Source organism: Dermacentor albipictus, chromosome 8 (genome assembly GCF_038994185.2).
Source record: "Dermacentor albipictus isolate Rhodes 1998 colony chromosome 8, USDA_Dalb.pri_finalv2, whole genome shotgun sequence".
NCBI classification, from domain to species: Eukaryota; Metazoa; Arthropoda; class Arachnida; order Ixodida; family Ixodidae; genus Dermacentor; species Dermacentor albipictus.
The window spans coordinates 125431530-125444127 of NC_091828.1; the positions used below are offsets into that span (position 1 = coordinate 125431530).

General features: G+C 42.4%; 1 protein-coding gene across 1 annotated transcript in view; it reads left to right on the forward strand.

Moving 5' to 3' along the window:
- LOC135900750 (target of Myb1 membrane trafficking protein) overlaps positions 1-12598 on the forward strand; it is a 39486-nt gene that overhangs the window by 21174 nt on the left and 5714 nt on the right. The window contains exons 10-14 of the mRNA XM_065430297.2: positions 2713-2788; positions 4853-4964; positions 5648-5729; positions 8232-8255; positions 11243-11293. Coding sequence (XP_065286369.1) covers positions 2713-2788; positions 4853-4964; positions 5648-5729; positions 8232-8255; positions 11243-11293 — 345 coding nt within the window. The remainder of the gene's footprint in view (positions 1-2712; positions 2789-4852; positions 4965-5647; positions 5730-8231; positions 8256-11242; positions 11294-12598) is intronic.

Consider the following 12598-nt stretch of genomic DNA (forward strand, 5'->3'; position numbering starts at 1 on the left):
TGTCCAAACCTGGTGAGGGGCCCTTCAAAAAAAGAAAAGAAATAAAAAGTTGCAAACAGAAACACAATTTTTTTTTCTCCCAGGCTTATCGAAAAGTTGGTGTGAGAGAGGTGAAGTGTATTAGAAAAGAAAAAATAATTTTACTCTTTAACCAAGGTGGGCTAAACTGCACACAGGGGGCCTCACTGCATGTTTTGGTTTTTCCTCTTTACATGTCTCAGCTCAACACATTGTATTGCAAAATGATTCTCATTTGAAGAAGCTTGGCACATTAAATCACCTCACTTTCTTTTCTTTTCAAGTCACTCGAAGTGTTCACTTCTCTCTCGAAAGATGCCACGGCTGGCAGACAAAAAAAAAAGACTTGTTCCTGCTTCACTCTCGAATTAAAGCCCCTAAATCAAATAAAAGTAGCGCCATCTCCTTTCTCCTCCTCTTGCACCGGCGTTGGTTCTCCATACGCAGTGTTGAACTAGCAGACGCACTCCAAAGACGCTTTTCGTGCTCCACACACCCTCTCTTCAACGTTAAAGGGACACTAAAGTGAAAAATGATTTCTTCTGCACCAGTAAATTGCCGTTCTACAACACCAAAAACACCACTCTTACAACGATAAGACGTTTGGTAAGCCAGAAAAAGCGCAAGAACGAAATACGAGTGCCGACGCCTACTCACGTTCCCGCACCTGGGGCTGTGACGTCTTGGATTTTGATGGCATCTTCTAGGGCCTACTTACTAATTATATATAGCGGTACAGATTGACTACAATGTGCTCTAAAGGAACCAAATATTAAACATGGCAAGTTTCGGGAACCTTTATTCAGCCAACGCGGCCCAAATGCGAAAAAAGACTTTGGAATCCCTGACGTCACGCTGACGTACCGGCGCTGAAATTTCGGCGCCAAATTCAAATACTGATACTTGTACCTTCATTTACTCATCTAATAATCAAATTATTTTTTTGAAATGACTGCCTTCAGAGTTCTCAAACAATGCTTCATTGGTCTAAACTGATTTATTGTTTCGCTTTAGTGTCCCTTTAAGTAAGTGGCGAGAATACAAAGCGGGAGGCTATATCAGCAGTCGGCACCCTTTGTCGGCATCAAAGACGCTTTCAAGGTACAGTCTGCACGGCAATAGCGCCGCCCGAGTACGTTTGGTCACGGTTCCTAACAGTTTGACGTGGATGGATAAGGCGCTAAAGAGCGATAACGGCGTATAATGATTGGGATGTCACCAGTGCACCTGTTTGCCTATATACCTTCACCGCTTCCTAACATATGGTGATACACTCAAAGGGTACTGTTTGCGTACATTCAGGCCAATGAGAACGGCAAAGAATGCATGACTGAGTCGACAAAAAGCAAGTGTGTTTGAAGACGACTTGATTTAAGTCAGGCACAAAAGTTGCAAATAAACGCAGTGCAAACATGTGGCACTTAGGAGAGCGAAAAACTAACGAAGCCACATATAAGTGGCAGCATATGAAATTAGCAATGAGCGAAGAATCGCTCGCTTACCTCACAGAGCCGGGACCATTGCGTTGAGTTAAAATCATCCCGGCTGATTCCTTGATGCTAGACCTTCCTCCGTGCCACGTTGTCTCGCCTGGCAGATAGAATACGGAATAGTCGCTTGCCGTTCCTTTCACTTGTGCTGCACCCGAAGGCACAGCAATGTGGCATCGCAAAAACGGAACAACTCTACAAAAGCACAAAGGAGGCACAAAACATGGTGCCTGTGTATGCCGCTTGCAATTTTTGGCACTGAAATGGCGGTGCAAGCAAAAAAATAAATAAATAAACAAGCAAGAAAAAAGCATGCAAGAGCACACTACAGCGTTTGACCAGTGGGAAGGCCGAGCGTCGAGCATCGATGGGAAACGCAGGGGAGGAGGATGACAGCCGTCTTCAAAGTGTGGCACTGCTTTTGATTTTTATTGGGGGGCTTTATCTTGAATAAGCTCCTTGCACCATCTGTGGTTGTTTACCAGAACATGGCAATCGAGGAGCCCAAATTGTCTTGAGGGCTGCATGAGAGATAAAGCAGCATTGGATAAGTTGGGCCAGTCATTTGTCTTTTCTGCAAATACTTGCTTGACGAGCAGTGGCGTAGCTAGGTTGTCTGGCACCCGGGGCCCATAGGTTTTCTGTCACCCCACTCCCCGGGTGTAGCCGGCGGAAAGAGGGGTGTCTTCAGACGTATATGACACCCCCCTCACTGGCCCCTTGCACCCGGGGCCCATGGCCCCACGGCCCCCCCTGTTGCTACGCTACTGTTGACGAGCTCAGCTCGTATTTCTTGTGGAAAGGGCTAATCGTACAATTGGCTTCAATAGTTCACAAGATGAGGGCTCTGCGATCAAATTGAATTTCCAAACAGTTAGCACCTCCAGCCCATAAATACACACAGAATTACGCTGGTCACGTATGTACCACTACAGGCTAGAAATCCAAATACCCGGATGCATGTCCAAGCACCGGTTCAATTTCTGCCCATGGAAGCCACATTCTGATGGGAACAAAGTGCAAAAATGCCATGAATATGAAATATCTGTGCATAAGAGCACCAAGTGGTCAAAATAATCCAGAGCTCTGCAATTTTTGTGTCTCTTGTAGCCAAGGCAAGGCTTAGGGAGGCTGAAGCCTATCAATCAATCAGTCAATCGGTCAACTAGTAAATGAAACTTCATTGTTCTTATGGTTGTTGCAGAACTCATCCGCTTCAGATGCAGCACCTCTCATCGACCTGGGTGAGCCAGATGTAACCAGTGATCTCCAGAAGCTTGGTAAGAAGGAAGAGAAGCCTTGGTCCATTATTATTATTATTATTATTATTATTATTGTTGTTGTTGTTGTTGTTATTATTGTTATTATTATTGTTATTATTATTATTAGATGTTTTATTTCAACCCATTACAATGTACTGTATTTGCCTGATTCTAATGCGCCCACGAATCTTAACACGCACCCAATTCCTGCGGGCTTCAAGTAAGAAACTGAGATCGCATCTGAATGTAACATGTGCTTATTTATAAAAGAAAATTATAGTATGGCCCCACATTTGCGATTAAAAAAATAAGAGACGTGCTGGATTTATCTTGCACAGAAGAGAAACTGTTTTTTAATGCGTCGTGGAAAAAATATATGTGAAAGGTGGAAAATTGTGTGTCATGTATGGGAAGCCAATCACGTGGTAGTGGTGTATGCAGGGCGTCCCACGTAACTTAAGCCAGACATTAAAAATATGCAAAGGCCACATAGCTGGACAGAGCCAAGGTAATGTTGTTTGCCGTCACTTGGAGATACTCAGATCATTTTTTTTTTCATATCATAAAATTAGATAATTATTCGTAATTAATTAATCAACTTCTGAATTATCGTAATTAGATGAGAAGTGTAAATGAGAAAATTGTAGAGCAACATAAAAAAATTAGGCTAAATGAAAAAAATAATCTGAGTATCTCCAAGCGACAGCAAGCTACATTACCTTGGTTCTGGCCAGCTACGTGGCATTTGCATATCTTTAATGTGTGGTTCAAGTTACATGGGGACAGCCTGTGTATATACATGGTGCAACTGGCAGGGGTCTGCTCCGGACCACCGTCAGTTGCACTTGGCTCGTCTAAGGGGCAGGATGCGTGAAGAGTGAGCTCCTGAACAACACTTTGCAATGTGCTGAATGCTGTTTTAATTGTGAATCCAGGACCTCAAAGAGGTGAGATGTAATGCCAATGCATTTCTCTCACATTTACCGCTAAATTTCCACTGAATTTTCAAAATGAGCTTTCACAATGAAAGCGGCATGTCGTTGTCGCCATTTGCATTTCATTTCCCACAGATACCAAGCACACAAGGTAGTATTTGCGAGCGATTACTTTTGGAGTTGCTGCTATCGCTTTCACGAGATATTACGTGACTCTGCTTTGGACTCCTTGAAAATATGTGGCCACGAGTGCTCCTGGCGCTCTGCGCAAATGGCAAGCTTGGCACTGTGCTAGCAACGTTGGTGGCCGTATACACCTACGAATCCGGCGCTCAGTCGCACGAAAGTCACGAAAGGGATAGTACCTTCGAAAATGATTGTAGACGAGCAGAAAATAAACCCACAGCAGCCTTGAAGAAGGCACGCTCTGCCATCATCTTGTGATGGCAATGACTCTGCATCTTACAGCTCTGACAGTTTGATGCTGCCAATGCCACGAACACGGTTTTGGTTTTGTGTCCGATTATAACACGCAGGCAATTTTCGCACCCATTTTAATGGAAGAACGGTGCGTGTTAGATTTGTGCAAATACAAGAAACTAGGGCCATTGTTGACCAAGATCCAACAGGCGATTGGCTGTAGGGCTTACCGCGAGTCCTTATCGCTATAGTCTTGCGTTTTCACACGTCTTGTTTTGAATTCGATGAGCAATTGTAAGCCCCACTGCCTGCCACATCAGGTGGCAATCAGTTTTAATCGGAGCATTCAGAAAATGTAACTTTCATACAGGAGTAAGCTCATGCAGACGTTCATGTGAAGCTGTTCATCTGTTTTTAATAAATGCAGTAATATAACAAAGGACAGCCTTTAAGCATAAGGTCTAGCATTTCGGGGAGCACAGTTATTTCATTCAATGTAGAGATGAACTCGGTGAGAACAGCGTGAATCTGGTAATGTCCTCTGAGTTGTAAAAGACCTGCCCAGTGTCAGCCATTGTGCTAGCAACAAATTTGGATTCATTTTATGCCAAGTGAGATAGACGATCACAACTTTTGTAAGGTCATGCCTTCCGTGTTCCTTTTTTTTTTCTTGTGCACTTTCTTTTGTGGTTGTCGATAACGGCCACTTTCTTCTTGGAACTATCAGCGTTGGGACCTGCTGGGACTGGAGGGGCAGGTTCAAACCCGGCGGCCAAACCCTCGGGCGACGAGTTTGACATGTTTGCGCAGTCCCGGCACAGCAGCGACACAAAGCCCAGGTGAGGGAGCAAGCTTGACTAGGCAATCTCGCTGAAGTCTTGCAGCCGCGTTGTGTGTGTCTAGCTTTCTGTACATGCATCGTAAATCCTGCACCAATATAAGAAGGAACACCGTAATCTGTGTTAAAGCAGCGATTCTCGCTAATATGTTACCCAGAACCTCACTCGCTCCTATTTGCTGTATAGTCCTTGCTGAAAGATACCCCTTGCTTTTCTTTTACTCTTTTCTTCTTTCTTTTTCAATGCAGTAAGGAGGAAAACTACTAATGTTGAGCATGGTGTACTTTTCCATATTGGTGCATCAGGTGCATTACAATATATGTTACGAGCACAAAGTCTCGCAACTGCCACATCTTGCTGTTGTCACCTTTGCAAACTCATACCAAGTGTAGTTTAGTCTGTCCAAGGTTGCCTAACTTAATGCTTTTACTTCCAAAAGACTACTGTTATTTCCATTGTTTCCTCTGTACCACCCACTGCACAGGACAGCATTGCATGTTTTGTAGAGTTCTTGTAGGAAAGCGTTGCTTAGTGTTGTGCAACCACCAGCTGAGAGCAAAGTCATTTGACTGGAAGTGACCAAGGAACCATTTTAACTTGAAATCGTCGGTACATTTTGCCAAAGAAAGCACTTGCGAAAGTTGAACTCTAATTGAGTATTTTTATGTGTTTGACCATCGCAGTGGCAGCACGTACGCTGACAACACCAACATTGACCAGCTCGCAGTCGGTCTCGGGGCACTAGCACAAGTCAGAGGGCAGAAGGTGAGAGGTGGCAAAGCTGGATTCTGACCTCCAGTTTGCTCAGCATTTGCATGTTGCCAGGGGTTCGCAAAAGCGTATTCACGCCTAAGCATGTGGCACGCTACGAAAATACTTTTGTGCATTTGATTGTCTGCGTGCTTACATTTGCCTCGTCTTGGAAGCTGCCTGCATAGACTTTGGATGGGCTGAAACAGTAAGGTTTCTAAAAAAGGCAAAGGGAATGCGGGATTTATTTTGAGCCCTTATGCAAAGTGTACCTTTAAAGGCCAACTGCAACAAAACTTCACTTCGACTAAATTGGTGGGCCTGGTGGTTAGTGGCTCAGATATAAGTCGCAGCACTTCGCCTTCAAGATTTTTCAGCACACCGCGGGCAGCCACTAATTTCGAAAATTGTGTGGAGGAGCTGCACGTTCTGTCATGTATCACTTCCAATTAATGGTAATGGCGTTGTGTTTTACATTTTTCGGTTTTGGTATAAAAAATATGTACTATTGTGGGCCTTTCTGGATGCATCGACTAGTACTTCAAATGAAAAATTTTGCACCAGGACTTCTCTTTATCAGAACTATCCGAAAGCAGGCTTCTTACGCATTGGAAGATTTTCTTGCAGTTGGCCCTGAGGTGCAGAAGGACGCGAAAGCAGGCGAATTGAATGCGGTCCATTGTAAAATGGGTGGAAGTGGACGGGAACGACTTAGGAAGAATGCAGGATGAGCATGCCCATCTTACATTCTTCCCTAGTGGTCCCACCCTTTGTTTGATGGTTCTTACAATACAGTAAAAGCTCGTTAATTCGAACCCCAAGGGGTAGCCGCTTCAGTTCGAATTAACGAAAGTTCGAACTAACGAAAGTGAAGGAGAGCAACAGTACACTGCGATTAAGAAGCAGTAGGGCATGCCAGAAATTTGGCGTGTCAGAAAGTGATGGCATGTGCCGCGGGCACACGCCATCTTGAAGTCGAAGCTCTGGGTCCGACTGTGCCACACTACCGATGTCCACCGAAACGAACGTTAGCCGAGGCTTAACACCATCACAATGAATCGCGATGGCCGATACCTCCTAAGCTGAAAACAGACGTGCACAACCGATGAAGACTGCCGAGACAAAGACGCTGAACATGTGAAGGTGGCGAAGGCCCTGATTCGTTGGTTCTTGATTGCAAGCGCAGCTGCGACGTACTTGATTCGCTGTGTTACGATGGCGCTTGCCGTACCATCTCCGCACAACATTAGCAGTTGTACAAGATTTGCAAAGCCTTCGAGATTCGCAATGGGCAAGAAGTCTCGGAGGTTACGTAGAATGGAGAGGCGACAGCCGCCGCTGCCTTCTGGCTGACCCCGCGTCGGTTAGATTTTTTTCCGATTTTGCCTTCTCTCGCTGTTCTCTCCGTTTCGGAGGCAATACAACCTTGTGTGTAGGCAGTAGACGCGTTTCTCTGGCCATGTGCCAGGCGAGCGTAGTTCGAATTATCCGTGAGGGAACCTTCTCGCGTTCGAATTAACGGACTTTTTTATACATACACTTCTGTGGAGCTTGGCCGGACCAAATTGTACAGTTCGAATTATCCATAAATTCGAATTATTGAAGTTCGAATTAACGAGCTTTCACTGTATTCCATTAACCTTTATGATAACTCAACAGAGTGCTGTCCACATGTATACGTGAACTTATTGGGATTAGCAGACATTCCTAGTGTAACGCAACAGCTGATGAAAAAATAACTAACCTGAAGTCAAAGCAAAAATGCATTGACACCAAAGAGCAATAGTTTACTTGGAAAGGGGCATCCACAAGTGCATCTGTGATGTTTTTAGTGCGGTGTCACTGTTGTCAATGCACTTCTGCTTTTCTCTTGTCTTTGAATAGCTGATGAGAGTATTTGTAGCTAAAGCAGCAAGATGGCAATTTGGGCTACGTTCATGACAAAATCTAAGTGCAGCTACGTCGATGGGAGAGCTAGAGTATCAACATGAAGGAATATGCAGAATACGTCCTGTTGGACTTTCATGTTCTAGTCCTCCTATCATTATAGTTGGGCTTTGAGAGACATCAACATGTTGAAGCTAAAGCTTCTTAAGACTTGATTACCACTACAGCTCAAATAGAAAAGCTTCTGGCAACTTGAATTTCGCCAGTTTGTACAGTGTGTGCTACAAATACTCAACAAGGAAATTACTAAAAGTATTTATTAGCGATTGTTTTGATGCACGGCAGTGGTTCAGCGAAATACATATTTCTCAAATTTACCGCCAATATCATTGTTCTGAAGCTTCAGCAGCCATTTTGCCTCCTGTTGGCTTGTTTTTTGGGTTGCAGTTGACTTAATTGTAGCTTTGCACGATTTGCATTTTGAAGTGTGTGGTGCATGGTGTTGGGACCAGCCTGTCATCGTTTGCTTGCGAGGCACTCCACCACATTCTGTTGTTGTTGTTGTGCAATGTTTGCTGGCTTCTTGTTGCATTGTTTCCATGTCAACGCTCGATTTCTCCACAACACCAGGTGGAAGTGGAAACCCTTCATGAGGTGAGACTCATCAGGGTGTCATGCTGCTTGTTTTGTGTCACATGATTTTTTTCGTTCTTTGCTTTTTTGCTTACATTGACACTTATCTGTCAAAGTGCAGCAGCTAGTTAAAGGGGCAGTAAAGCGAATAGTAATTTTAGCTGTATTAGTAGATTAGCCTTCTACAATATTGAAAAAGCCTCTCTTAATGTGCAATAAGGCTTGGTAAACCAGAAAAACATGCATAAACAAAAAGACAGATGGCATGGGCACCTTAAGGTTCCCACACTAGCTTGTCATGACATCTTAAATTTTGACGACCTCTGTTCGTGTCTAATTAATTTTCTGTTGGTAAATATAAACTACATTGCGTTCTGAAAGAGCCAAAGACTGAACTTAGCAAGTTACAATCACAACTGCCCAAATAATAAGATATAATTTGAAATCTGTGTCATCACACTTGCATACCAACAGTGGTGTTTCGGTGTAAAATTTGAAAAAATGAAACATTCACCTTCATTTTCTCGCCTAATAATCAATTTGATCATCGTGAAATTAGCCAAAATGGAGTTTTCAAGAACACTTAATCACTCCAAAGTGGTCTGCTGTTTCTCTTTAGTGTCCTTTTAAGCTTTAGGAACCTTGAGAAAACTTAAGTTGCTGTCTTTATGCTTTATTTATTATTTTTTCAGTGCAAAAAAGATATTTTTGTGTGACCTGCGTACTGCCAAATTTTCTCAACATGTCATTTTGATGACCTGATGATGAAAGATGACCTCTTTTATCCTTCATTGCAGCTACCCATTTGCCTCTTAACAGCTTTAGCAACACATTTCAGCAACTAATAACTAGAGACGGGCGAATATCAACTTTTCTTGAGTACAAATTGAATGCGAACAGTAGGTATAGAATATTTCATAGTGAAGCTCACACGCAAATATTTACAGCATGAATTTCGGTATATTTAGGTACAAAGATTGTACTGAATAGTTTGAAAGAAAAAAGATACAGCTAACTATCAGTGTCAAAAGATCACTTTTGAACACATTACTTAATTGCCGTTAAAGAAACTACACAAATTGCCTCTCTATAATTTAGAGCCTTTTGCAGACAACCTTTCAGAGGAAAAATGGTGGCTGTGTGGCTAGCTTTGCAAAAATGCTGGATGAATGACTGCCGGAAAAATACTAGAGCTTGCTGAAAAAGGAAAAAAAAAGAAACAACATTCTTCTAGTACTTGTGGCCCATAGACATTTGTAGGAGGGCCCATTGCAAGGAAAACATCACAGGTTGTAGTGTAGTTAAAAGATAACTTGCTACAAAGCTAGACTGCCACACTAAATGACTGACTACAAGTTAAAATCACAGGTTGTCATGTAGGCTTTTGCTGTGAAACCTAAAGGAAAGCTTGCATTATCCACTTTGCTTCTGGATTACTTCAAAAACTTTTGTTGTCATCTCACTTCTGATAACTTGCAATACTTTGTTTAGCAGACGGAGAATAGTAATCAATTTAACATTCTCTGTTGCAAAATAATTGGTTAGTTTCAACTGTTCTAAAATATTGAATATATTATTTGTGAATACGAATAGTTAGTGTGCAGTATTTGGTTTATATTGAAACTATTGAATATTTGCCCACTCCTACTAATAACTGAACATGACATTTTCTGTCAGATGTTCAAAGCCAAATTTAAGATTAATCCTTCAACTAAATGCATCTTTTATCTTTCTTTAAGCTACTACTACTGATTCTACTACAATATATATATATATATATATATATATATATATATATATATATATATATATATATATATATATATATATATATATATATATATATATATACACACACATATTATTTTTTGCCTTGTGAAAGGATTTATTAGACAAGTTGGCTTGTCATAGTAAAACATAAACATGCAAATTGACAGTAACACAAATTATTTGTATGTGATCTTTGCATCTTCCTTGTGTCGTCTTCAAATTGCACATTTACGTATATTATTGTGGTGCCCCAGGGTTACCTCAAGCTTAGCGTATTAGCTTTCCACAAAAGCTAAATACCTTGCTTGTAGAGGATCGATTAAAGACACTGGGGATGGTCTGCTGTGGATAGTTGGGAAGGTGAAACAGGATAGGCTCTGAGTACCTAGCCTTGTCTCTGTCATTTGAACATTGAGATTTCCACGCTGAGCTTGTCACACGAAGTGCTTGCAAGCCAACAGGATTTTTAATCTGTTTTATAGTGTTCAAGGGTTGGTATCATTTTTCACATGCAAATCGATAAATCAAAATCATCCATATGTTATCTGATATATTCTGCTAAAGTCCTACATTCCACTAGACACTCCACCCCAGCATTTGCTGTATTTGAAAACACATACTGTTCTTGATCAGTGGGCTACGAATACATAGGTGGCTACCACTGCAAATGTGCCTCTCCACTCGCCTTGCCCGCATAGCACTATCCGGGTACTATGTACTTTCAATGACTGAAAAAGAGAAGTACTTTTTGAAGTAATGGCACAATTACGTGATACAGCCATGTGTAACATGACTGCATCTATGGGCTTTGGGATAAAGCATTTCACCATAGTGTGATGCACAGTCGACTGTAAAGATATCCGACACCCACATGAAATGACCAGATTACACGACGGGTGCACATTGCGCTGCCAGATTGCTCATTGCACTATGGTTCTCACGGGATTGCCATACGCCCTAGGTTACTGTCGGGCCACATTCAGAGCATAGCTTTCAATCTGAGGCAGAGTGTACTTTGAGGCTGGTAAATTACATGAAAAAAAGCTTGTGTAACTTTTATTAATGCTGCTCGTGCAAACATACTGATTCTTTTCTCACAATTTCTTGTCACCTTTTTCTCTGTTCTGGGTTGAAATTTAAAGGCTTGCCTGGCATGTGGATGGTCAGTTTCTTCTTTTTTTGTTTGCTCGTTTGAGTTTTTATTTTTTTTCCCTGCTGTTTTTGATGCTGCATGACAGAGCCACAGAGAGAGAGACTTCGACGAGATGGAAGAGTGGCTAAGGGAAAAGGTAGGTGCTCGTTGCTCAGAGCGCGGCTGATTGAGCATTGGTGCATGGGTGGGCTGTACTTTTTGGGGCATGCGTGTTTGCATGTGTCTTTAATTAAACTATGCGGTGCATGTGTATGCTAATAATGTTGGATTTGAGGCACGAGAAGAATTATATGTTCACTGCGACAACACTTTTGGAAGCCTCGATTCCCGTGCGTTGTGACCTACTGATGGGTCACTTTTCAATTTCCCCTGGTGTGCCAGCACCACACTATTTTGAAAATAAACGTACCGGGTAGGGACGGGTTTCAAGCTATTCACGAAGCGCTGACCTTCAGATGGCAAAGCGAATGGAATGAGAAGAAACAACAAACTGCAACTTACTAAATCTGTCCTTGGTAAATAGAAAACATTTTAGCATCAAGAATGCTTCATCGAAGTCATGTGTAACATGACTTCGATGGAGCCAATTTCGAATAGGCACACCATGTGCCGACTTTGAATAGGGCACACACACCTCATGCACAGTTATTTATTGAAAAAGAAAGAACAACCAAAATGTGATAACTGCCGGGAACCATTAACGGGGATGCCCATTGTAATCGCATGTCCACCTATCAAAAGAGGAAGAAGAAAGCGCTTCCGTGAATTATACAAATTACAGATACCTTTACACCCCGCTTTCGATTTTGGGAGATGAACCACTTGTGCTAGTCACAGAACTTCTGAACTTTCTCGAAGAAACTGTTTTTATGAATAGGCTGTAGAGCAACACATATTTCGCAGCCTCTACCATTATTTTTTTCAACACCTTGTGTCTGACGCAGCATGGCTTAAGTCGCTTTTGCACCATTAAACCAGATTAAAATAGCTATCCTCTGGTGTGTCGTGACCTGTAGTCACCAGGTAGTTGTGCTACATTTAAACTTCAAGGTGGATCTGTCAGTTTGGAAGCTCTTCGTTCATTTCTAGCAAAGATGTCACTTGCTCACTGCAGGAAAGCCCTGCACAGCCACACAGGGGGAATAACTGCCGTGGCCCACCAGTGACCCAGGTCGCAGTGAACATGTTAAGAGACTAGGTGGACACGGATGCGAGTAATGTACGGTTCACATCGAAGGTTTATGGATCATGGGACATAAGGAAGGGCTGAATATTTTTCAGCCTAGGCACAATGACTGCAATTCAGATTTCCAGCCTGTGCTGGTATATGGAAACAAGACAATGTTTCGAATACAATGCACTTGGCGACTCGTCAGTGGATGATAAATCACACAAACTAGCCTGCCAATACCTCCTCAACAGAAGGTTGGCAGACACAAAC